The sequence below is a fragment of the Microchirus variegatus genome, assembly GCF_963457635.1.
Source record: "Microchirus variegatus genome assembly, chromosome: 12".
In the NCBI taxonomy this organism is placed as follows: domain Eukaryota; kingdom Metazoa; phylum Chordata; class Actinopteri; order Pleuronectiformes; family Soleidae; genus Microchirus; species Microchirus variegatus.
The window spans coordinates 2,725,909-2,751,706 of NC_139813.1; the positions used below are offsets into that span (position 1 = coordinate 2,725,909).

Genomic DNA, 25,798 nt, shown 5'->3' on the forward strand with positions numbered 1-25,798 from the left:
ACCCACATCCATCCCCAGGGTGACATGTATCAGTGTTTTGATCATTCCTTGATAATGTAGTTTTTACTGAAAGAGTCAGAGCTGACTGCACTGAGAGGGCCCCCAGTGCTGAGAAGTACCTTCAGACACAGAGGCTCACTCTCATTGAAAACATGGCTAGTCCAGTGTCTAAAAGCCCTTTTATTTTCTTGTTCCCCCACTGGCAGCCGTGTGAGCCAGAGTCTGTGGCTCATAGCTAGTTCTCAGCAGCAAGGGTCACTCAGGGCGCAGTGTCAATACCTCATACAATCACTGAAATGTCCTTTACCAGTCATCAAGCCTCCTTTTGTAAAATACATCTAGGAACTGTAATTGAAGACAAGTATGCAGAACCGATGTCTAATAAAGGACTGTATAAGTAGACCTTCCTGAATGGTCGCTGTGGGAGAAGCCTGAAGACTGACTCACTGACATGTAAGCATTTGTTGCTGTACACTGGGGCTTCATAATGATACTGTACTGTAATGTGCTTAAATAGATGATTCTTGACCAATAACGTTCCAGGAGCTACAGGTTTGGATGCACTGCTGAAAGTTGAACAAGCAAATAATGATGAAGCAGGAATGACTGTAAAAACCCTAAAATGAACAGAAACCTTTGACCTCAGTTAGATTAATAAGAGAAAAATTGAAATAAACAATGTTAATCTAAAAGTCAGCTGATTTTGACTTACTGAAGCACATTTACTAGATTATATCCAAAAGCCCCACTATCCTCAGCACTTTTCAACTGTTTGAATTCAGAGAAACTTCATGGAAGAGGAAAACGACTCATTTGACATGTCATGTGACCCGTTTCAATGATGCTGCTGCTTTGCAAACCCTTGGTAGTTCAGTACTTTTTTAAGTTTCAGTGAAAGTACGATGGAAACCCATCACCCATGCTAGTGTTAATAGAGTCCAGTGAAGATATTGCAGCAGTTACCCTTCTCTGTATCTGGAGAATCTGGAACTTGGGAAACCTCTGGTAAAACAAACATTTTGAGTCTTTACAGTGTTAAGAAGCTCTTAAAAAGGAACATGAGACAAAAGCTACATCTTAGTGAATGGTGGACTTTGAAGAGTATCTACCTGGAATGGTGCCAAGGCTGGAGTTATCAAAGAATTGTTTGGGACAGGATCTGGACAGCAGCTCTGAACTCCCACCCACATCAAAGAATCTGCTTTTAGGTGAGTTGGGCAGAGTGACATTTGGAGACTCTATCACTCTCGTGGAAGGTTCCAGTATCTTCTTGGGAGTAACCGCACACTTCTTGGGTGAACTGAGGAAAGTGGAGGACTCTGAGGTGACTGGGAGGAACCTCTTGGTGGGAGTGCAGGGTGATGAAGGCCTGTCCACTTCAGTTTTACTCTTCACCTTCAGTTTGATGGCTCTGCTTTTCCACTTGCCGATTTCTGTCTGCAAAGTGGAAACCAAGCTGTGGAGACATGAAGACAGAGGTCAAGCAGATGAAGAATAAAATAAATATAGCAGAGAGTTCACTCTAAAGTTCACTTAAGCAGTTCTTACCTTTCCAACTCAGTTATCTTCAATTTAAGCTGTTTAACTTCCTCCTCCAGTTTGGCCTTGTCCAGCAGAAAGCTGCTCTTGATTACCAAACCTCTAGGGTTGGTCAGTTTAGTGTGAAGGTCCTCACCCTGCAGGACTGAATACAACAAACAAATACTTATTGTTACCTTAACCTAAACCAACACCATCAGAGACCCTCATTTTTTACAGGTGACAAATATGACAAACGTGAACCATGAGGCGCTGTGATTAAATATGCACTCAAACAGAAATACCTTCAACATTAACCAGTTAATGTCTAACCCTAACCTAACCACAATTAAAATGTTAGTCCTCATCTTAACCAGGTCCTCAGAAACATGGTTATTCCTCATTAGGACCAGATTTTGGTCTCCATGAAGACTACTGGTAGTGACAATGTCAGTGTTTTTACAGAAAAGGTACTAATACAAGAACACACACACACACAGCTGACTTACACGACTCCTCCCCCTGCTGTTGTGATCTTAAGATCTCCTTCAGCTTTCTCAATGAATCTTCCTTTCCTTTCAACACTGTGTTCATTCTGTGGATCCTGAGCAGAAAGAAGCTTTGGTCAAATACTCAGCTATAATCAACACAAACAAGGCAAACACAATAGCCTGTTGGCTAGAGTCAAGAACTGACAGAGAAAACACAAAAGCAACAACGGAGTCTTACTCTTGTTGGTGTTTATCAGATGCTGAACTCAACTCCACCTCCATTTTAAATAATTTATTCTGGAGTTTTTCCAGCTCTGCAGCACCGGGTGATGTTTTTTTCTGATGTGAAAAGGACAGAACAATACAACAAGAGCAGCTCATTGTCAGTCAAAGAACCAACATATAATGAGTGCAAATAAATGTTAAATGATGTCACCAAGCCTCCATAACAGAGAGTGTGTCAGTCCTGAATAATGGGTCTTTAGACAAACCTCATGTTCTTCATGCAATTTGCTCCTGAGTGTTTGGATGGTCATCTCCTTCTCATCGCTGTGTGCACGGCTGTCCTGCAGCTCTGTCTGCAGGAGCTGAGTGGCCTCTTTATGTATGGACACTCTGCTGTTGGCTTCCACCTGAGCCTCCTGCAGCTGCACATTCTGTTCCTTTAGAGTCTGAAAAAGAGAAAAATACAGTTCATCAAAACATGAACAATTTTTTAGAGGAAAATTTCCCATTCGATGTTCATCTGAGAATTGGGTGAACCAAGGCAGAACGTTTGTATTGTTCATAGAAATGTACAGTGTGGGTCTCACACATTCACTAACAGCTCTCAGTGTTAGTGCCTGGTACTAACTAGTGATGTCAGTCATAAGCACAAATAGAACAGAACATACTTTGACTTCTTCTTCCGTCTGCTGGAGCTGAAGAAGAAGCTGCTGGTTGTCCTTCAGCAGGGACAGCTCTGCTTTAAGGGGAACTCCATCCAGTCCCTGCAGTAGAGTGGAGCTTTTGCTTCTTTCCTTTTTCAACTGAGAATAAGTGTGAGCCTCCAGCAGAGACAGCTCTCCTCTCAAACCACTCTGTTCATCAGTGATGCTCTTTGGGTACATGGACACAAACAATGTTAGAAAAAGTAATATCACGTTCCAAAAATAAGGAAAATGTTCTAAAGAGTCACCATCTTAATTAATGGAAATAGTTGCACTGACATTAATCTTTTTTTTCTGTATGGGACTAATAACTTGTAAATATGTTAAGGTAATTCCCGTGGCTAAAGACAATCATGCCACAGGTTTCCTCCAACTAAACTTGCACTGTTTGCCTGGCTTTGTGATGATGAAATGAGTGTGTAGCTGGTTGACTGCAGCCACTGTGCTGGTCATCATCAGGCCTGTAATGTACTTTCATTTGGAAAGTGCTAGATGTTTAGTAAAGTAGTAAATAATTCCTTCTCATAGGTATTTTCACAAATTGTCCTCCACATCCCAATATCTGACAGACAACTTATGCTCCCTCCTTACAATTGTGTGAAGAGTAAATGTGAACATTACCTGCAGAGTCATCTTTTTGTTGTGTGTCACTGCAGCTCTACGCTCCAGTTCACAGTTGAGGATTGTGTCCAGCTCACTGAAACTGAAAGGTTGGGTGCTGAATGTGGCCTTCAGCTGCTCCGTGAACCTCTCCCTCGCTCCGATCTCAGCTGACAACTCACTGGGATAGAGGGCAATGTTGGCCCACAGCCTCTCCAAAATGTTGGCCATTTTCTATAGAACAAGCAGAGTCAATGAGTGCATTCAAGATGGAGAGATGGATGAATAGAATAGAACTTTATTTGTCCGACACCAGGGGTGACGGAAATTTTCCTTTGACAGGGCTCAACATCACCATTTCACACACACAATTCCTGAGCTTCCAGATGGAGGCGCTGGAGTGCTTTACTGTACATTGTGTCCGAGTGTGTTTGGAAAGATTTAGTTCAAGTGATTTCTCACTAAAAATCGTGACCAGATCATCAACTGCCAGTTGGTACTGGGTGAGGGCCTCCATACTGTCCATGTGGGCCACCAGCGTCATGTCATCAGCATATTTAAATAGACTCATTCAGTCCCTGCTACAGATGATGTTGGCGTAGGCAGAGAACAGAACAGGGGATAAAACACATCCTTGTGGGAGCCCTGTGTTTAAAACCAGTTTAGTGGACTTTAAACCATTTAACACCTGCTAGTGTTTACAGTGTTATAAAAGCAAAGGAGAAGTCCATAAATAGAGCGGTGCGGTCGTGCAGTGTCCATGTTTTTTATAACGGTGTTTAAAAGAGTCAGGCTTGCGTTCCTCCACACCTTGTTTTGCCCTGTAGACAAACTGGAGAGGATCCAGTTTTTTCAGACAGCATATATGACATGAAATCTCTTTGATTTTTGAATGATTACGTCACAGATTTGACATCTTTGTCACTGAATTACCCTGCTGTTAATTTTTCACTTTAAACCACTGTGGATAAAGCCATCAACTAAATATCAGAAATAACAGATTTGAAAAAGCAGCTTCACATAATCGCACACCCACCTGCTTGTAGAGCTGCCTCTTGTCCAGCAGCTCAGTCAGTCTGTGTCCCCACAGTGAGTGGAAGTCCTCATCTCCAAGAGAGAGACTGGGTGCCTGAGCTCTGCACAGCAGCACATCCTGCAGACGCCTCTCTTCAAAAACAGCCAAGTCTTTCTTCACCAAATCCTCAAAGAGATTCCTGTAGTCCTGGGCCTGCCCCTGAAGATACACCTAAAGAGGTGAGAGAACACCTGATTTACCACCAGATCAAGACTAAGAGCTCCAAGGGATATCAAATGGAATATATTCATATTTACTATGATGTTTCCCAGGGTCTTAACAGTCTGCAGACCTAAGCGACAGACAGTGGTGTGGGCGTCCATAGTGGCTTTTGGAAGAGAGGGCAGATGCCTCAGGGAACTTCGCTGCACCGATGTGTCCATGGGTGTGGAGCTATATCTGCAACACGTCTCTATAAAGTTCTTGAACCCTCTGAAGGACTCCTGCAACAGTTCAGTAGAGCTCACCTCAGTGTTTATTCACTCATGAAGGTCATTGCTACTGATGATAAATGTGGACTGGTGACGTTACCTGAAGCTGCTCAGTAGAGTCATGCAGCTTTGATGCCAGTGTCTCTTTAACTCCACCGGTACCTAGGTCCGAACAACTCAGTTGCCCTGTGAGCGCTGAGACGGCTGTGTTAGCCTCACTGAGTAACTGAAAGAATAGAAAAATAAAAGGATCAGCGAGTAGTCTGGTCCTCATAAGCAACACAGAGATCTACACGGTCTTCTTAACCCTTAGATGCACCTTCAAAAAAGTTACGTTAACACACCCAGCACACCAAATGGTGCGCATGAAAGTACACAGCTATAAAAATAGTATCCACTTGTATTTTCTCTTTTTTTTTTTTTTTAAGTTTTAGACCAACATCTGGTCTTTCCATACAGATCAAATGTTAATGTATTTTTTTATTTTTAACCGTTATATTGCCAGGTTTAGTCATGATGCACCTTATTTTATGATAAAAAAAAAAGACAAAAAATGAATTATTTTCAGTATACTTCATGCAAACTGGATTTTTATTGTTTTGATTATTGCAGCATTATGTAAAATATTACCAGAATATTTTATTTTTTTTGCATTATATTTTTTTTTATGTCAAATTTCATAAAATACCAGAGCACCAATACAAATACAAGCTATACAAATTGTGTACATTTATATTTTCATTTTGTTTATATGTCGTTTTTTAGATCAACATTAGACCTCATTATAGATACCAAATAAAAATAATTAGTCATTATTCTTTGTGCTGTAATGAAGAACTACCATCAGTGGTATCCACTCCTCCTTTGCAGCGGTTATAATCAAGAATGATCTGGGGCCTCTTTTTTCCCAGCTGCTGATCTCCAGCTCCCGGTGTTTGGTGCTGAGCAGGAAGACATTTTGTCCCAGTTCGGTGTTTATGACACCAGGGTGTGAGTTGGGGTGATTGCAAAGATGGAGGAGCTGAGGGGGAAGCTCTGGTCAGTTTTTACGCATTGTGCCAACCATGGTGATCTTTCTTCCCAACTGCTCCTCTGCCAGCCCAAATGAGGAAAATAAATGATCAATAGTCACAGTCACCCTCCCAGCCCCTCCGTCATGTCCAACACGACCCTCTCTGTCCTTGGTTTCGTTTCTGCAGCGCACCAGCTGCCCAATAGACGCCAACAGAAGGAGTCCAAACTAAGCCCGCAAGGTGGTGGCACCGAGGACCTTCCACTCGGGCACTGTCCTTCTCCCATGCAGTTTGGTTTATTCTGTGATAAGTTTTGTGATCTCCGTGGTGAAAAATAAATAAAATGTGTCAATTAGCTCACTAACAATGGCCACGGCATAGCGGGGAGGTTCTGGAGTTAGTCCTGAGTCTGGAGGCTTGAACTGGAGCGTCAGGGTGTTTGTGGGTGCCCAGATCGCTCCGTTTTTGGATTTCCACAAAAGGTCCGCTAGTGTCACCTCTTCCCCAAAGTCAGAAGAGTCAGTGGAGTTCGTGGGACACGGGAAAGCCCCCGGGAAGTACTCTTCATCGGCTGTGTCGGTGTCCAAAGCTGATGGAACGAATTGCGCTCCATGCGCTTGTCTTCAATGACCATGTTTAGCGCCTCCGCGGTGCCGCTGTGGTGCTTCATTGTGTGTGGTTTGACATGCAAAGTCCAGCTATGCTCCTTAGCTCGACACCTCATCACCTGTATACCTGTGATCATTGCAGCGCGGTGCACAGATCGGGGTTTGTTTTGGCTCAAATTTTTGCTGTACATTTCATGTGCTGGGAAATCACCTGTGTTTTGGATATTTCAAAAGCAGTGGGGAAACCACAATTTAGATGTCGGGGTGCTTTGGAGACTTGGTGCTTTGAAAGTTTGAAAAAATTTTTTTACATGAAAAGTGGCCGTGGAAGTTGTGCCACCTGAAAGCGACCTACGCTTTTACGCATTCTGGCTCACTGTAAATGCACTGTGCACGTTAGACACGCGCATGCGCACACGCACACTCACATGCACACATCCACACACATGTACTCACACACCCACGCAAAATTTCTCCCTCAGACCTTATGTGGAGAGAGGGGGGGGATGGCGGGGTTTAGTGGGAGTGCCCTTGATCAGAAAAAGCAGTTTTTTCCTCCATGTGCCAAAAAAAGAAAAATGCGTAATCTTGATAGAAATCCGTCAGAGCACACATTTAAAGCCTTTTGCTTCAAATGATATAAAAACATTATAAGATTCAGGATTTTTACTTTATATTTGAGCAGGATCAAAAATAGTGATTTGAATGGGTCTCAATGAGCACATTTTGGTGTGTAGGTGTAAAAGTGCTAGCATTTCAGTTCACGTTGTTAAAAATGGATTAAAAAAAAGTATAGTAATAACTTTTAAAAACACTCAAAAACCTGACAAATTTTGAACCATATGCATGAAAAAATGAAAAAGATATGCTAATAAATCATTGGTTTTTTGAATAAGAAATTTCAGTTAAATATCTCATATAGGAGACAAACACAGTGATATTTGAGAAGTGAAATAAAGTTTATATGATTTACAGAAAGTGAGCAAGAATTATTTAAACAAAATTAGGCATGTGCATAAATTTACGCACAACGAAAGAAACATTTTGTGCATCCTCCTTTTGCAGAAATAACAGCCTCTAAACACTTCCTATAGCTTCCAATTAGAGTCTGGAATCTGGCAGAAGGTATTTCGGACCATTCTTCTTTACAAAACATCTCCAGTTCAGTCAGGTTTGATGGTTTCCGAGCATGGACAGCTCGCTTTAAATCACACCAAAACTTTTCAATAATATTCAGGTCTGGGGACTGAGATGGTCATTCCAGAACATTGTTTTTGTTCCTCTGCATGAATGCCATAGTAGATTTTGAGCAGTGTTGAGGCCCAAATAACTCTATTTTAGTTTCATCAGTCCACAGCACCTTATTCCAAATGTTCTTTAGCAACTCAAGTGACTCTGTTTGTGGCGGGTGCAGAGAAAAGGCTTTTTCTTACTCTTCCATGCAGCATCTCCTCGTGTAAAGTGCGCTGAATAGTTGAACGATGCACAGTGACACCATCTGCAGCAAGATGATGTTGTAGGTCTTTGGAGCTGGTCTGTGGGTTGACTGTGACTGTTCTCACCATCCTTACCCTCTGTTTATCTGAGATTTTTCTTGGTCTGTCACTTCGGGCCTTAGCTAGAACTGTGTCTGTGGTCTTAACATTCCTCACAATGTTCCTCACAGTTGAAACTGAGAGCTTGAAAAATTGGCAGAAAGGCAGCTTTTGGATGTAAAGAAAGGTAGAACATTTTGGCTTCAATTTGATGGATGTCAAGCGAAAGAAAGTTGTTTGCAAAGTTTCTCGCGCCGCCGTGTCTGCTCCCCAAGGCAGCACGACCAACTAATTCAGTCACTTAAAGTGGTCTATGACCAGGCGATAAAGCTCGTCAGTCAGCACCACCGCAATACAGTCCTCTATTAAGGACACTCTTTACAATGCCGCCCAATAATATCCCGCCACGTCCCGCAGACATCAGGAGATAACGGAGGCTGTGACATTATGGTAGCAAAGGACTTGTAAGCATCAGTACTTAATCAGCCAGGATTAAACACACTTGTTAAGACTTTGGACAAGCACCAAGTGTTGCCATCACTTAAACATTTCAGCAGAGTTGCAGTCCTGTATGATAAATGTTGTGCTGAAGTTGCAAAAGATGGGCTGAGGGAGTATAGCACTGTTTTGTTTAGGGATGCACCGATTGCCATTTTTGGGGCCGATTCTGATTACCGATTTTTCAAGAAGTTTGACCTGCCGATACCGATTTTAGCCGATTTAAATTTTTTTAACCACTTTTCAGCATACAGAAATATATATATTTTTGCATCTTTTCTCCTTAATAGAACATTTTAACATAGAAATACAATCAGTTAACATCCAATATCCAACTAAAAATACAAAAACGAATCACTATAAAATAGAAGTATATATAAAAATACAAAAAAAATTGTCATGATACATTTGAACATGCTACCATGGAACATAATAACTTAAAGTGTGACTTTTTGAACAGATTACTACTATAAAATAGAACTAAATAATGCTGTGGAATATTCACACACATCTTAAAAGTGCAGTGTTATGGAACCATGTTGTTCACATCCAATATACAACTAAAAATACAAAAACGAATCACTACCTGTATGTGTAGTTTATTTAAGCTTAAACATATTTCACAATATAGTACCTACACACAAATAAGTAAATGACCCCTCTCTCTCTCTCTCTCTCTCTCTCTCTCTCTCTCTCTCTCTGTCTCTGTCTCTCTCTCTCTCTCTCTCTCTCTCTCTCTCTCTCTCTCTCTCTCTCTCTCTCTCTCTCTCTCTCTCTCTCTCTCTCTCTCGCCCCGTGCCAACAATGCCTCGCGCTCTCTGCGCACACAGGTTTAAATGACAAACAAACAAATGCTGATCAAAAGTTTTGTGCAAGTGATTTAAGGTCCTGACTCTTGTCTTAAATATGACAGGCTTCATTCAGTGATTGAAACAATTATATAAACATTAATGAAACGTTTACATGCAGAGCGCTCACTCGTAAAGCAGACCGCAGCGGCGCGGCCGCGCGGATGTTGTGTAATCAAATACACCGGTACGGCCGTATATTAAAAATTCATATTTTGTATTTTGATTGAAATCAATGAATAATCGTGATTATTAATCGTGATTTCAATATCAATCAAAATAAATGTGATTATAATTTTTGCCATCATCGTCCAGCCCTATTAATGACCCCGGTGAACATGCCATTTTTGCCGTACTAGAATAACGTGTAATTGCACATCCATATCCACAAATTGATGCACTTTAAATGTTTTCCGTTACAGACTAAAACAATGTTAATAAAGTTATTCTTTGTTGTAAGTTGATCTATATTATGTTTTATTTAATGATAATAAGCATACAATGTTATGCAGAGGTGTACTTATAACAATTTTATAGACAAATTATACTATTTATAGTCATGGGGGAGAGTGGGGGGGAGTGCATGACAGAAAATAATTGAGAAGCACTGCCCTAAACCATGATGCTAAACAATCATTGTTTTCAGGTCATCTGAGAGTTGTTTTGAGGCTCCCATGTTGCTAATCTTCAGAGAAGATGCAAAGAGGAGAAACACTTACAATTGGTCTCCTTAAATACTCTTTATCATGATTGGATTCACCTGTGTATGGAGGTCAAGGGTCACTGAGGTTATCAAACCAATTTTGAGTTCCAGTTATTAGTGCTAAAGGTATTGAAATCAATAAAATGACAAGGGTGCCTAAATTAATGCACATGCCTAATTTTGTTCAAATAATTCTTGCACACTTTCTGTAAATCATATAAACTTTATTTCACTTCTCAAATATCCCTGTGTTTGTGTCCTATATGATATATTTAACTGACATTTCTCATCCAAACAACCAATGGTTTATAAAGGAAAATCAGGAACATTTCCAGGGTTAACCCAAACTATGTACAATAACGGTAGGATTCACAAGAAAAAAAAAAGAGGGGAGGAAGTGAGTTGTGTCTGACAGTAGACTAACCTGCTGTAGAGTGTCTGCTTCAGCTTTAGTATGAGTCAGTTTGTCCCTGCATATTTGGAGCTGCTCCTCAAGCTGCTGCACCTGATGGGAACAGGGACAGTGGTTGTCTTTAGTCAGGAGCTCCAGATAACGTCTGGGTCATTTGGCCAGGACAAACAGTGAGACATTGTCTGTACAAGCGAGTTAAACTCATTGATGGCTTGTTATTAAATTACACTAACCTTTAGTCACAACATTGCAATCTAAATATCAATGATCACATGATGTATCAGACAAAAAACAACAAAGATATATGCCTGAAACCAACAAATGTCCCAATGTGACAAACTAAACTAAAACTGCTTTCAAAGACTTCAGCATGAAATGCTTTAGACCTACTTCCTGTTGCAGCTGGGCCTTTTTTTCTCTTTCTGACTGCTCCTGCCTGCTCAGGTTCTCCTTCATGGCCGAGATCTGAAGATGAAAGGGAGAGTATAAGAATCTGTTCAATAACAATGAGTGCATCTACAGAGTGCACACATACCGACTCTAACTTTTCTCCCAGCTCTGCTCTGAGCTGCTGCTTCTCCCGCCTCAGGCTGTTCAGTGTCTCCTGCAGATGATCCCTCTCCTCACTGAGACACAGCAGCTTCTCCTTCTCTGAGGAGGTGCTCTGACAGTTGGCTTCCATCTCAGAGCGTAGATCGTCTCTTTCCGTTTCAGTACACAGCAGTTTCTCTGTTAAAGTCTTCACCTGTGAGAGGAAGGCAGCAGAGAGTCTACGGGTCTGTACACATGAGAATGACTTCAGGAGAATCCGAAATGTTTTTGTATCATTTCAGCTTTTTGGGAAAACTAAAATGCTATTTATGTCGAACTGGCCCCACAGTGAAAATAATAAAATAACTTGTCTTTTTGTGTATACAACAAATACACACCTAATACACACCTTGGAAAAATAGTCATTTCATAGCCCCACCTCTCTTGCATTCACTTTTACCATCTCTGTAGTCATCATTTGCTTTTATTCTTGGAGTTTGTTCAGTCCGTTTGCATGAATGCCAACTTTTTTTTTTCTTTCTCTAGTTCCCCTGGCTGTTTGTTTATGTGATAATATACTGTACATTGTAATATATAGTATGTGTATGAAGACTTTTCTTGAAACAAGCTCCATTAATATTTAATGGGGGAAAAGACTGTGCAGGGAAAGTTCTGTTTACGTGCGGATGAGGTCTAACTTCTGTAAATATAGAGTCAGCCATCCATCACAAACCTCACTCTGCAGTGTCTCCATCTTGTCCTCCAGCTCTGCTCTGACCAGCTGCTTTTCCTGTCTCAGAGTGTTCAGTGTCTCCTGCAGACGATCCCTCTCCTCAGTGAGATACAGCAGCTTCTCCTTCTCCTCAGATAGCAAATCATTTTTCTCTGCTTCAATCTTCTCCATTTTCTCTACTAAAGTCTTTATCTGAGGGGTGAAGGCAAGGAAAATATGCATTTTATAATATAGTCCCCCTGTTAACGGATTGCCTTTTTATAATTAATGGAATAATATACAGTAACATTCACGGCCATCCTAAATTGTGATCATGGTGCCATTCTAGAGGAACAAATAAAGTGACATTAACCTGTTGAATGAGAGCACTCTCCTTCTCCTCACTCACTCTCTGCAGGTCAGCGTTCTTCTGCTTCTGTTCAAACAGCTCCTCTTGGACCAACTTCAGATGCTCTTGTGTTGTGGAAGCCTTAAACAAAAGCATTTCAGCTCTCATTCAGACAGACCTGCTAATATTGTTTGTGACTCATGTGATGACAAGAGGACAGCTCTATTCTCGATGTGAATGTGCTCTGGTTGAACCCTCAGCGGGTGATGTCTACATTGATCCGAATGGGATCAAACTTACAAATAGGAAATATCTGACAACTTTAAAAGAGCAGAGAACATAATAATAATAATAATAAGCAATAAGCAATAAGCAATAAGCAATGAGCAGTTTCCTCACCGTATCCATGATCTGCTGCAAGGCATCTTCCAGCTGGTACTTCTGTTCAGTAACAGTCATTAGAGAGGTGTTCAGTTGAGCCATCTGTTCAAAGACACGTGGCCCATTTCAGTACTTGCAAAGCAAACTAAACAGAAACATTCATAATTTTAAACAAAATTGGAAATTATGAATATATGGGCACTGGAATGCATCTTATTGATGGATGAAACCAGTGCTCACCGCTGCTTGATTCAAACATACATATTAGACATTAAATGGATAAAATGTTATCTTGTCGAGGTCAAAATAACATATTGAGAGAATATTTCGGGCCCGAGCACGAAGTGCGAGGAATCTATTGTTCCTGTTGAGATTATTATTATTTTCTCCAGCGTCCGATGGTCAGTTTTCAGGGGGTTAACATGCATAAAAACTCTTGAAATTTGGCAGGGAGGTCAGGGAGGCAAAACATGCTACAGTGGCATAGGGCCCCAACCCTTGCCTAGCCCCAGGGCTCTATAGCGCCCTCAAAAGTCGGGTTATGGTCAGACAAAAGTGGTCCGATCTGGACGAAATTTGGTGAGTGTATTAGGCTTAAGCCCAATTTATACTCCTGCGTAAAGTGCTGTAAAGTGTTACGCAGAGCCCTCTGCGTCGTCTCCGACTGCACGAAATATTTTGTTAAGCCCAATTTATACTTCTGCGTAAAGTGCTCTGCGTAGGCTACGTAGAGACTCTGCGTCGACGCAGAGACTGTCGAAGAGCCTCTGCGTAGTCTCCGTCTGCACGAAATATTTTTTAAGTGTCCGTCACTCCGTCAAGGGACTACGGAGACGGCAAGAGCTGCGATTGGTCCTCAGGACAGGCTGAGCTTAGCTGCTCTGTGCCGGCTCTCAGTGCGCTCCGGGCGTCCTGACAGAGGCGGAGCTGATCCCCGCCGATAACGCCGCTGCCGAACTATAAATACGTCATATCTTAACACACACAGCACATGTTTAGACTCTAAATGGCCAATTTCTCGCCTCAAATTATCTTAAAACTGCGTTCCGTGACACAGAAAAGTGAGAAACGGCCACTTTTTCAACAACAACAGTCTTTCTCTCTCTTTCTTTCTCGGACGCCATTGCTCACTGTAGCCAGAAGCACAACAACCTTGCGCAGCGACCCCTACTGATCGGGCGGGAAATTGCAGCGAGTGTCCGTCACCACGACGCAGAAGTATAAATGCTCGAGGCGTCTCCGTGGTGACGCAGACGGATAACGCATACGCAGTCGGAGAAGTATAATGTGGCCTTAAGTGTCCGTCACTCTGTCAAGGGACAACAGAGACGGCAAGAGCTGCGATTGGTCCTCAGGACAGGCTGAGCGAAGCTGCTCTGTCCCGGCTCACAGTGCCCACCGAGCGTCCACAGAGGCGGAGCTGATCACCGCCAACAACGTCACTGCCAAACTATAAATACGTCAAATCTTAATACACAAAGTAGGGGTGGAAAAAAAATCGTTTCTTCGATGCATCGCGATTCTCTCTAGAACGATTCCGAATCGATGCGGATAAGTTAATAATCAGAATTAAAAAATAAATAAATAAATTACTTCGCCTGCTGCAACATTCTGTTCGCTTCGCTCGCTGCAGAGCCAGGGTTTCCCTCAGTGTATTATAAGCCTAGCGGGCCGCCAGGCTTTGCGTTGCTTGTTTATTTATTTAAAATAGATTTTTTTATACACCTCAGCTTTTTCTATACCGGGGAACAAGAGCGCACGTTCCCCCATGTAATCCGCGCAGTGCACGCTTGTCCAGGTGCCGATTGAAACCCAAGTCACACTATCAAGTGCGTCATTATTACGGTTACATCGTTCTTGTCAATAAAGAGGTTATATTTAGGGATGCACCGATAATTCGGCGGTCGAAACACATCTACAGCATGGTGGAACAGCACCTGTTAAACGCTGGAAAGTCTCTGAGCAAAAGTGAAACTTGGCTGCGTGCAGCACAGATTATGAACTCCCCGCGACATTGACTTCACAGCAGAGAACATTCTCTCTCTTTGAGCAGTTAACTAAAGACATCAGCTCATCTGATGCATCTGTTATTCCTGTAATTGCAGCGTTAAAGCGTCTTCTTTCACAAAGATTAAGACCACGGAGTGAAAACGATGAAAAGTGCGCTCTGCTCTTCAGAGTCTGTCACCACTCAGTTTCACTCAGATCACCTGCACTTCATCACGACTGTACTCCATCCTCGTCATAAAGATCATTATTTTTATGTGGGTATAAAACACGTAGAGAAAGGATCCAGTCTGCTTTAGATCAAATCAAAATCAAATGAGCGCTTGGAGACGCAGGAGCGACGAACGGCGCAGGAGAGGGAGAAGAGAACATCGCAGGGGCGGTGCGCAGAAATAAAAGGGCTGTCTGCACCAGATGAGGCAGATGAGGGGGCACTACCACATTTATAGTTATGTTGCTTTATCTTACTTTTAAAAGAGTAGCAAGTATTAAAGTAAAAAATAGTTGCATCGAGATACATAGATAATCGGTTTAGAATCGAATCGTTGACCTCTGAATCGTAATCGAATCGAATCGTGAGGTGCCAAGAGATTCCCACCCCTAACACAAACCAAATATTAAGACTCTAAATGGCCAATTTCTCACCTCAAATAATCTTAAAACTGCGTTCCGTGACACAGAAAAATGAGAAACGGCCACTGTTTCAACGACAACAGTCTTTCTCTCTCGGACCCCATTGCTCACTGTAGCCAGAAGCACAACAACCTTGCGCAGCGGCCCCTACTGATCGGGCGGTAAATTGCAGCGCATATCCGTCCACGACGCAGAAGTATGAAGGCTCGATGGGTCTCTGTGGTTACGCAGTCGGATAACGCATTATGCAGTTGGAGAAGAATAATGTGGCCTTTAGTCCAAATTAACTTGATGAATTTTTGACACAAGATTAAGTGGTCAAATTTGTGTAAAATGCTAAATTCGATGTTTTTCTTTTGTGTCTAAGTCGCACATAAGTGTTCCAATTTGAACCAAACTTGGTACAGTTCCAAAAAAAATTCTAATGTACTTCCATTAGCTCTGCCCACCCAGGAGTCAGCCATTTTGGAAAAACTACTAGTCTATGCATTTGAAGGAACTCACCCTAGTACGTCTGAGCTGGTCCTGCCAAACTAAGTAAATATGTTCTAGACAAGTTAATGATTAAAAGTTGTACAAGAATTTTCTCTACCTCAAAAGGGCGTGGCATCAGTGCTCCAACAAAATTGACCTTAAAATTCAAATTTTTTAAATCTTTAATGTGAACAGACCTTCATGATGTTTCTCACAGTCATCAAATAGGATGAGTCATTTGATATTTATTTGTTTATTTTGAATTATTTGGCACAAAGTGTGTGCAGTAGGGATGGGAATTTCACACATTTTTAGAGTCGATTGTCGAGGTCCATGTGTCGAATTTTTTGTCGCCTTTTTTTTTTTTTTTACAGCAGCAGCAGTAATGCGGGGGTGTAAATTATTCTACACTGTACTACTTAATTTTAGGCTCTAAAACATGGCTGTAATGTCCATTATTGACCATCAGAACAGCGATAATAAAAATGAGGGGCAAAAAAAAAGAAAAAAGCGGACTCTCCGCTGGAACGCGTGTCGCCACCCGCCAGACGGCTCAGGTTTTTTGAACCTGCGCTCGTTAGGTGTCCACCAGAGTGATGTACAGTGATCCTGACTGGGTGAGATGCCGTCTTCGTTTGTGTAGCGCTTGTGTTATGTCCCCCACCCCCGTCCTAAACTTAAGCGCAACCTCGTTCGCACTGCACGCACACACACACGCTTGGAGGCGCACAGCCTCTCGATCATCTGTTAGCGCAGGGAGCCTGGACAGCAGGATCACCTTTTCGTGCACAGCTTCTTTAACCTCTGTGGTTGTGAAATTTACGTGTTTGTTACACTTCCATTTTTTTTACTTTTCATTTTTTTGTTGAGGTGCGCGCGTGTCGATTGTCGGTCGATTTGTCGGTCGATTTGTCGACAAAAAAGTCCCATCCCTAGTGTACAGTCCTAGTTTTTATTAGCCTCAGTTTTTTTAAACAAGTAAAAGAAATAGTAAAATAGAGATACCAGACACCAACTGTGTCTTTGTTGCGCTACAGTGGTAGAATGGATCACATTTCAAATTAAAGGTCCATATAGATGTGTGATAGAAAAAGCACCACATATGGTACAACTGAAGGGATATGTTTATATTACTCCACCAATATACAAATGACAGATAACATCAGCCACATTAACGCATTAAGTAATGCAACTTACAAAATAAGAGATGATAAGTACCATTATTTCCCTCCATCAGTGCTTTAAATCATCTTCAAACCATCCAATGTCCCACCACCAGGTCTGCCTTTATGTGAATAAAACTATGGGTGACCAACCTCACTCTGCAGTGTCTGCATCTTGTCCTCCAGCTGCTGCTTCTCCTGTCTCAGAGTGTTCAGTGTCTCCTGCAGATGATCCCTCTCCTCACTGAGACACAGCAGCTTCTCCTTCTCTGAGGAGGTGCTCTGACCGCTGGCTTCCATCTCAGAGCGTAGCTCGTCCCTCTCCGTTTCGGCACACTGCAGTTTCTCTGTTAAAGTCTTCACCTGTGAGAGGAAGGCAGCAGATACTCTTACTGTACACATGAGAATGACTTCAGTAGAATCCAGAATTCTTTTTTATTGTTTCAGGTTTCTATTCACACAGTACAGCATTTAAGTAGCACTAAGATGCGATTTTTGTTAAACTGGCTTGAGAGTGAAAAAATCTCAAAACGCTTGTCTTTTTTTCTTGAAACTATGCCTTAGTAACTTTACGAACTAAAAAATCCAAAAGTTCTGCTTCTGGCCCAACTCCTGTACATATAAGACACTATATATACAGTTGCTCTATAGATGCTGTTTTTAAGAGTCAGTCATCACATACCTCACTCTGCAGTGTCTCCATCTTGTCCTCCAACTCTGCCCTGAGCTGCTGCTTCTCTTGTCTCAGGGTGTTCAGCATCTCCTCATTGAGACACAGCAGCTTCTCGTTCTCTGACGGGGTGCTCTGACAGTAGGCTGTCCTCTCTGACAGTAGATGGTCTCTCTCTGTTTTCATATTCTCAAGCTCCTCAGTCACACTGTTAATCTACAACAACACAACTCCAGTGTCATTTCAAATGTTGACAATGGCACAACTGAAATGTCTGAAATGGAAAAAGCTAGCCACGAAGGTTTTCTGGTATATTTCGACCAAGGGCCTATATTTTTACATTTTTAAATGTGGGTGTGTATATTAACAGTGTCTTTGCAAGTTTCAACAAGTCAAATTTAAGACTTTTTTAAGACCATAATGAACACAATTTAAGACATATTTCAAATCCATACTGGCAAAAAAGTACAAATACATGAAGGAAAATTGGAGCCACAAATCATTGAACTTGCAATTTCATTAAGTTTTCTCCGCTGCTATGCTAAGCTGTAACACACCGCACGCGCAGCACACTAGCTAGTGGTGCTCGATAAATTCTCACTGGGCAGCACAGGTGGCCTACTTTAGTTCCGTGTTGTGATTATGTTATCGCAAGCGAGACTGAAGTTTATGCATGTTTTAAATAAAAGTATTGTTATTAGATTGTTAAGTAACCTTTCAAAATTGTATTTTGTATTGTATCTTAAAAGACCTTTTATAAGATTTTAGGAGAATATAAGACATTTTAAGGTCTTAAATTCAAATTATTGGATTTAAGACTTTTTAAGACCCCGCGGATACCCTGATTAATACTACTTACAAAAAGTTTCCGAGCGGCAATGGCTGTAGTGCAATTTCACGGGGAAACGCTATTCTGAGGTGTATGTGACATTACCATGGGTGTAGGTTTGGTTACAAGACACCGCTGCTTTATCGGCTCCTTTATCGGTGATTCTCAGCTATATTTCTGCTTGGCTGTGATGCGTTCATTGACGCTCAGGCAGTGTAGCAACAGTTCTAAATTGTCTCCATTTAAAGACACATTGTGTAACTGTAAAGGGTCTTTGGTGAGCTCTTTTTGTGAGACATTGGTTACAACAGCAGAAGCTTCTTGTGAAATGAAAAATCAAGATGTTGGAGTGTTTTTAATCAGTCAGAGTGGCTCTGAATTGTACCTCCAAACAATCATAGGACACCAGCTACGTTTAACTGGATTAGCCTCCATTAAAGTAATAAGTCTGAAGGTTCATTTACCCACCATGACTGTGAATGTTTAATGCAGGGTGCCCACACCTTGGTTGACATCAAATTCAAGGACTTTGAGAACTTTGAGGCCAATTAATTCATAAATTAAAGTGGACTTGCCTTTTGTGTTTAAGAGTAAAGGTTTTAGGTTAATAGTCCATTTGTGTCTCAGCTGCGAAGGTGAGCTCCTATGTTCAGTCTCGCTCTGTGCGAGGACATGGACAGAGCCTGCCTGGACAGGTTGCCAGTCCATGGCAGGGCCACATAGAGTTGCACGATACCCAAGGTACACCGCGGTGTATGGTTCCTACGATACTAGAAATTCTACACGACGGTAATACCGTGGATTACGATATACCGGTGCCAGTTTCCGCTACATAACGGCCTTGTCTACTCTCCTCCCGGCCTCCTGACTTCTCACTGCATGCTACTCCCTTGTAAACAAACCCACATTGCAACTACTGCAATCAAACTACACAGCTGTTGAATGTTTGCCTATTACTGGTGATGTCCAGGGATACCATAGGTGGGTTTCCGCACGCTGGGTCCGCCCGTCTGTTAGCTGATTGGCTGTTCGTGTGTTTCTGCCGGCAAGAACGAACTCCATGAAGACAGCTCCGCTTCGATAGAAATTTGCTTCAAAACAAACAACAAGCTAAAGTTCTGTCTGGTCCAGACGCGCCTGCCTCATAAAACACCTGCAGTGTCTCATCCAGGTTTATATGTGGAATACCAGGTTAGTAAGACCTGTTTATTTTCTCATTGGCTAATATTAGGCTATATGCTCCATGTACAGGCTGAAGAATGAAGAGTTAAACGATGTCAAAGTATAAAGCACATAGAAAATGCATAAAAATATAGTTTTCACAGGGAATCAGTTCTTGTTTATTCTATGATGTCCTCGATGGTTTATTATGTTGGAGAAGAAGCATGATTGTCAAATATATTTTTTTAAAGACAGTGGATAGTTTATATTAGTTAAAAATAAATTAATTTGCAAAGGAAACTGAATGATTAATTAATTTCAACCATATACACTAGCCGGTTCGATCCTGACCAGTCCGCGGCTGAAGTGCCCCTGAGCAAGGCACCTAACCCCCACACTGCTCCCCGGTAGCCGCTGAATGCAGGCAGCTCACTGTGTGCTGTGTGTGTGTTCACTAATTCACGGTTGTAGTAATTGGAATTTCCCCACTGCGGGACTAATAAGGGAATCTTAATCTTAATCTAATCTAACTTAATTTATTCATATTTTTTATTGCTTATATGCTTTTGTTCATGTACTCTTGTTGACCCAGTTATGAACTAAAACGAAACTAAATAAATAAGTATTTATAACTTGTACAAATACATTGAACATGAAATGTTTGATTTGTCAGTGTGCTATTAGCTCCGATCATGTCTGTGTGTTCATGTAGAAATGTCTTGCCTGATTCTGGAGCTCTTGCATCTGTAGGAGCTTTTCTGCATCACCACTGCTGCTTGTTCTGCTCTCCAGCTCTGTTACTAAACTCCTCAGAATGTTGATCTGATCCTGGAGAACTCCGACCTTCTCCTGAGACGCCCTCAACTCATCCTGGTTCTCGATCATCTAAAAGATATTTTCCCATATTTGATTTAATAAATCATCCATGGGAATCATTAACTCAAACATTGGCTGTTTGTGTTTGTCATGTATCATCATTAATATCTTAACGTATCTTTAGACATGTTGATATATACATCATTAACTCATATCTACACACACACACACGTATAGATACATACACACGTATGTATATACACACATATACACGTATATATACACATATACATATTCACACATATATATTAGGGATGCAACGGTATTTGGTATTTTACCGAACCACTCAGTACGCCCTGTTCAGTTCAATACACAACGGCAAACAACGGTATTTCGGTACATTTCGGCCCATCATAAAACGTTAGGGGTGTGATTGGCAAAGGACAAAAAAAAAGAGGAAAATATCTGTATATACATATACACATATACACATACATATACATATACACATATAAATATATTATAGTGATGCCTGTTAAACGCGTAAATTTTTTTTAAGTGCACAATTAACGCTCTTTTTGGCCAAGCAAACTTTGCAGGTTTTTTTCACATGCTGTCGCAGCAACTGGTAACGTTAGAACTACAACACCACACTGGATCTAGCTAGACCGGAAACAAAGCAGACACGCTGCGCAGGCCGCCCAAAAAGTAGTCGGCTTAAACATTACATTTTGAGTGGATGAATACAATAAGAGGAATAACTGAAAATATGTGACAGAGATATTCATTGTAAACACACGGATCACATTACTAACAGAACTACAACGTCTCATACCTCCTACAGCACACACTAGTTGAAAGGTAAATGTAAATAATGCTCAGCTTTTCTCTGGTATATACTGTATGTGGTTACAAGTGAGCAGAGAAAGAAAACACACCTGCTCTACATTCTCCTGCAGGTCAGACCTCAATTGGTTGACCTCCTCCTTAGTCTTCTCCAGGTGCTTCTCCAACTCTTGGATCTGAAAGACAGTGGACAGATCATTCATCCTTTTCCTATGATTCAGATTATTTTACGAGGCATTTAGCTAAGAAAAGAGTCAAAAGCACAACTAAAAATGCAAAGTGAAAATCTTTCTACTCGATAGTGGACACTTGGATGAAATGAAGCTGGAATTAAAACAGAAAAGTGGATATAACCTGTCGATGTTGCTGAGCTTCCTGCTCTTCTTTTAGCGACTGTGGTTGTGAGCAGAGCTGCAGCTGGAAGTCACACTGCATCTACAGGTAGAAATAAAACACAAGACAATAGGACATTAGTTTGTTTGAAGGCCTTTTGGGTGTTTTTAAGTACGACATTGAGCGTATGACAACATTTGGTGAATGGCTCCACCCACAAAAAAGTGATGCATAAACCAACAAGGAAGAGGAAATGACAGTGAGTGAGACAGAGATGTGAAAGAGTGTCTACATATAAGCCATAATTCTCTGATGCGTTTGAGACAGGACAAGTAGATGTGGGGAAGCAGAGGTCCTCCTTTTGTCTTGCCATTAAATGTCACTGATTCTTACACATTGAACCTTCATAATGAACCTCAGCTTTCAGTTCAGCTTTTTACCGTCTCCATCTTGTCCTCCAGCTCTGCTCTGAGCTGCTTCTTATCCTGTCTCAGTGTTTGCAGTGTCTCCTGCAGCTGATCTCTCTCCTCACTGAGGGACATCACTCTGCACAGCAGGTTCTCCTTCTCTGAGGAGAGCCGACAGCCATTTTCCTTCTCAAACAACAGTGTGTCTCTCTCTGCTCGAGTATTCTCCAGTTCCTCTGTTAGAGTCTTAGTCTGCATAATATTGACAAACAGAACAGTGATAATCAAAGATTGGTAATAAAACATATCCTTCCTTTAATAAGTGCTGTCAAACGATTAAAATATTTAATCGCGATTAATCACATTAATGTCATGGTTAACTCGTGATTAGTTGCAATTAATCGCACATTTTTATCTATTATAAATGTCCCTTGATTTCTTTTTGTACCATTAGTTTTCCTAATTTTAATACTCTTAAAATAGGAAAGTGGATTGGCTTGCTTTGTGTAAATGTTATTTGCATATTTTGGCATATACTATAGTGTAGGGCTGAACAATTAATCGAAATGTATCTAAATTGCAATACAGCTTACTGCAATTTCAAGACACAATATTTATAATATATTGTTTGTTCAAGCCAAAATCTAATTTTAGATGAATTAATATTACACATCTTGTTCTACAGACTGAACCACCCTGGCAGACAAACTCATCTATGTTACAGGCTAAACCTGTTGTGTGTCATTTGTGTGTGTGAGGAGCTGTGTGTGTGCGTGTGCGCTGTAGGGCGTACGAGACCTTCGCATACTGTGATGTCAGAGAGGTAGGTAGGTGAAGCAGGAAGTTGTGTTCCATGTGTCTTGAATAAGAGGCTATTTTTCACCTCGCAGTTGTGTGAATAAAGAGCCGTTCTTCAACGCAGACGAAGTCCCGTGGTTTAATGTGTTGTTGCCATAATGAGCTAATCCGAGCTGAAGGAGCTAGCGTGAAAGCGCACAGCGCTCGCCATCCACTCAAAACGGAATGTTTACTCTTCACTTACTTGCAGCTTGTCTGTTTTGTTTCCGGTCTATCTAGATCCGGTGTGGTGTTGTAATTGTTACCAGTTGAGGCAACAGCATGTGAAAAAAAAGAGCCTTAATCGCGTGATAAAAAAATTTGACGCCGTTAAAGTGGGTTCACGTGAACGGATTAATTAAGGCGTTTAACTGACAGCATTCATTTTAATACATTTTAATGAGTACATCAAAGTGTATTAGGCCATGCTAATGCTATACAATGACACAGAGCTTTAGTGTAATAGAATCAAACCTTTTGTTTGTGCCTCACTGCACTTTGTCTTTACAAATCCTTTGGTTCTGCTCTTGGAGCTGCACTTGAAGTGGTTGTAAAATACTTTGAACCTCTGCAGCCTAAAGATTAGACAGTTGTGCATTTCCCATTCCCAAGCAAGCTCTTTGACATCACTGATTATGTGATCAAACTCAAACCTTAAAAACAAACAATATAAGTCTTTCCCTCACCATTTCCATGTTAGGCTGCAGATTACTTTCCAGCTCATGCTTTTGCTCATTGACCACCTGGAGAGTTGCCTGCAGGTCAACCACCTGTGCAAGACAATAATCAGATGTCCAAAGGGTATTTTCAACCAATGTTAGTCCATTCATCAATATTCTGACTACATTACACCACCATTGTTGGCTTTTAGCCACTTAAAAAGATGTAGCTTCATTTTACTGCTGAAATTAAAATCTTGTGGCAACCTCATAATCTCCGTTTTTCTTCCTATGTCACCAGCACATTGACCTTTGATCTTCGATAGACACTGTTTTGGAGGACTAAAATTGCAAAGTTTTATATCATTTTGAACAGGTTCTGTTTCCTTTAAAGGTCACAGAGTGGTCCTGATGCACATATGTTAATTATGGAGGTCTACTTACATATATTAACTTGTTTTTATGGTCAAAAACCTCCTAGTTGCTGTAAACGAGCCGATAGAAATTTATTTTCTAATGCTGTCCTCAGCCGCGATATTTCAGACTGAACTCTCACACCCAGAAGACCGAGTGTGTTGTGATTGGCCAGCCAGCGTAGAGCCTTCCCAACTGTCTTGTGATTGGCCAATACCCAGAAGTAACATAATCAGCACACCCGCTCTCAGAATTGCAGCTACCCCCTCTGGAACGGTGGATGCACTGCTACTCATTATCAAAACATTGTTTTAACAATGTTTAAAAATAGCTTCTTCACGACTCCCCGCCACAGTCCCTTTTATGACTTTGACCCGGAGTCAGACCCAGAGTCAGAAGACACTGTCGCTCATGAAACACCTCCACAACGGACGATATTCTTCTTCTGCGGTTCAATCCGGATGTGCCCGGACTAGTGCCCGGAGCAGGAGGATCTGCTGTTCAGGAGAACTGCCGTTTACGTAACCGGACCGGGTTTTTTCAGAGATCTCGCTGAGCTGAGATTACAATAAAACACAGCGTTCTCAGCAATGGCTGAACTGTTTGTTTCGAAACTTGGAACTTCCAGTCTAGGTCCGCTTTAATTCATTGTCTGTCAATATGGTGGCGTTAACTGTTGTTAAATGTTAAGGCTGGCTGAATGTGATGCAGATGTGATATGCTGTAAAATAATTGCCCTTTTAGAATTAATAAAGTTGTCTGAATATGAATAATTCTTAAGTTAAATATGTAACGCAGCAAAGGAAACTTAACCCTCTGTTCATGCTCAAACTCAGTTTTTCCAACTCATAGCTTCAGTTCTATGTGTTCAAGTAACTCTGCTGGAAACCTGTGCAGTGTGTGGGTGTGATAACTAGGGATGTAACAATTACAAATCAGTTGACAGAAAAAATGAATCACGAATGCGAGAGAAGTAGGATATGTTCTTTTTGTTCCTTTTTTTTTTTTTAGAAATATGTTACGTTATCTTAAAAAGGTAGGTACGGGGCACAGAACGAGGGAAGACATGTCGACTGTAGGCAACAACTTTGAGATAGAGGATGCACCGAGCTGTTTAAAATCACCTGTGTGGCGGCATTTTGGATTCCCTATAAACACAAATATAACCGGTGAGAAATGGTCAGACAAAACCAAAACAGCATGTAAATATTGCAAGAGACTGCTAACATATAGCGGCAACACGAGCAACATGCATATTAGCCGCCACGACAGTGAGAAGCAAAGTAATGTTACGTCACCTCGTGAGCTGCCAAACTATAATACGCCATATCTTAATACACACAGCACATGTTTAGACTCTCAGGGTTTCCCCCAGTGTATTATAAGTCTGGCGGGCCACCAGGCTTTAATAAATTAATGTTGTGTAAACACAGCAACCTCCACCAAAAACACAGCAAAACACTTACATGTTTTTGTAGTGCCTCCAGCTGTGGACACATATCTGTAAGAGAAGCATCCCGTTTGGATGTTTGAGCAGTCTCCAGCTGTTTGATCCGCTCCTTCAGCTCACTCTTCTTCTCCAGAGCTGTCCTCAGCTCCTCCTGATTCTCAATCATCTGTGCGACAAGGATATGAATATTTAATTGACTCAGACATGCAGAGGCATAAACGGTTAACAAATGTGTGGACATGGAATTTGGGCAAAGCAGTCACATGATTACAAACCATCTCTATATTTTCCTGCAGATCAGTCTTGAGCTGGTCTCTCTCAGCACTGAGCACAGCAACGGTAGAGAGCAGCTTCTCCATCTCATCTGCAGAGCTCTCAGCCTCTTTCTTACCCTGAACACAGTGAAGCTCCTGAAACAGACGGAACAGTTCCAACTAGAAAACATTACTAAACTAAAACACTTAA

The 25,798-nt window shown here is 41.4% G+C and overlaps 1 protein-coding gene across 1 annotated transcript in view; it reads right to left on the bottom strand.

The window, feature by feature from the left end:
• The window catches only part of cenpe (centromere protein E), a gene marked incomplete at both ends in the record, with an annotated part of 52,585 nt that overhangs the window by 528 nt on the left and 26,259 nt on the right, over window positions 1-25,798 (bottom strand). Inside the window, 26 exons of the mRNA XM_083899081.1 lie at window positions 964-1,002; window positions 1,110-1,456; window positions 1,549-1,684; window positions 2,028-2,122; window positions 2,248-2,348; window positions 2,501-2,680; window positions 2,903-3,106; window positions 3,560-3,772; window positions 4,575-4,784; window positions 4,871-5,056; window positions 5,145-5,270; window positions 10,674-10,754; window positions 11,052-11,126; window positions 11,197-11,439; window positions 11,926-12,117; window positions 12,278-12,394; window positions 12,653-12,736; window positions 17,065-17,274; window positions 17,594-17,797; window positions 20,295-20,456; window positions 21,326-21,409; window positions 21,588-21,668; window positions 22,007-22,225; window positions 23,497-23,580; window positions 25,350-25,499; window positions 25,609-25,743. Coding sequence (XP_083755207.1) covers window positions 964-1,002; window positions 1,110-1,456; window positions 1,549-1,684; window positions 2,028-2,122; window positions 2,248-2,348; window positions 2,501-2,680; window positions 2,903-3,106; window positions 3,560-3,772; window positions 4,575-4,784; window positions 4,871-5,056; window positions 5,145-5,270; window positions 10,674-10,754; window positions 11,052-11,126; window positions 11,197-11,439; window positions 11,926-12,117; window positions 12,278-12,394; window positions 12,653-12,736; window positions 17,065-17,274; window positions 17,594-17,797; window positions 20,295-20,456; window positions 21,326-21,409; window positions 21,588-21,668; window positions 22,007-22,225; window positions 23,497-23,580; window positions 25,350-25,499; window positions 25,609-25,743 — 3,958 coding nt within the window. The remainder of the gene's footprint in view (window positions 1-963; window positions 1,003-1,109; window positions 1,457-1,548; window positions 1,685-2,027; window positions 2,123-2,247; window positions 2,349-2,500; window positions 2,681-2,902; window positions 3,107-3,559; window positions 3,773-4,574; window positions 4,785-4,870; window positions 5,057-5,144; window positions 5,271-10,673; window positions 10,755-11,051; window positions 11,127-11,196; window positions 11,440-11,925; window positions 12,118-12,277; window positions 12,395-12,652; window positions 12,737-17,064; window positions 17,275-17,593; window positions 17,798-20,294; window positions 20,457-21,325; window positions 21,410-21,587; window positions 21,669-22,006; window positions 22,226-23,496; window positions 23,581-25,349; window positions 25,500-25,608; window positions 25,744-25,798) is intronic.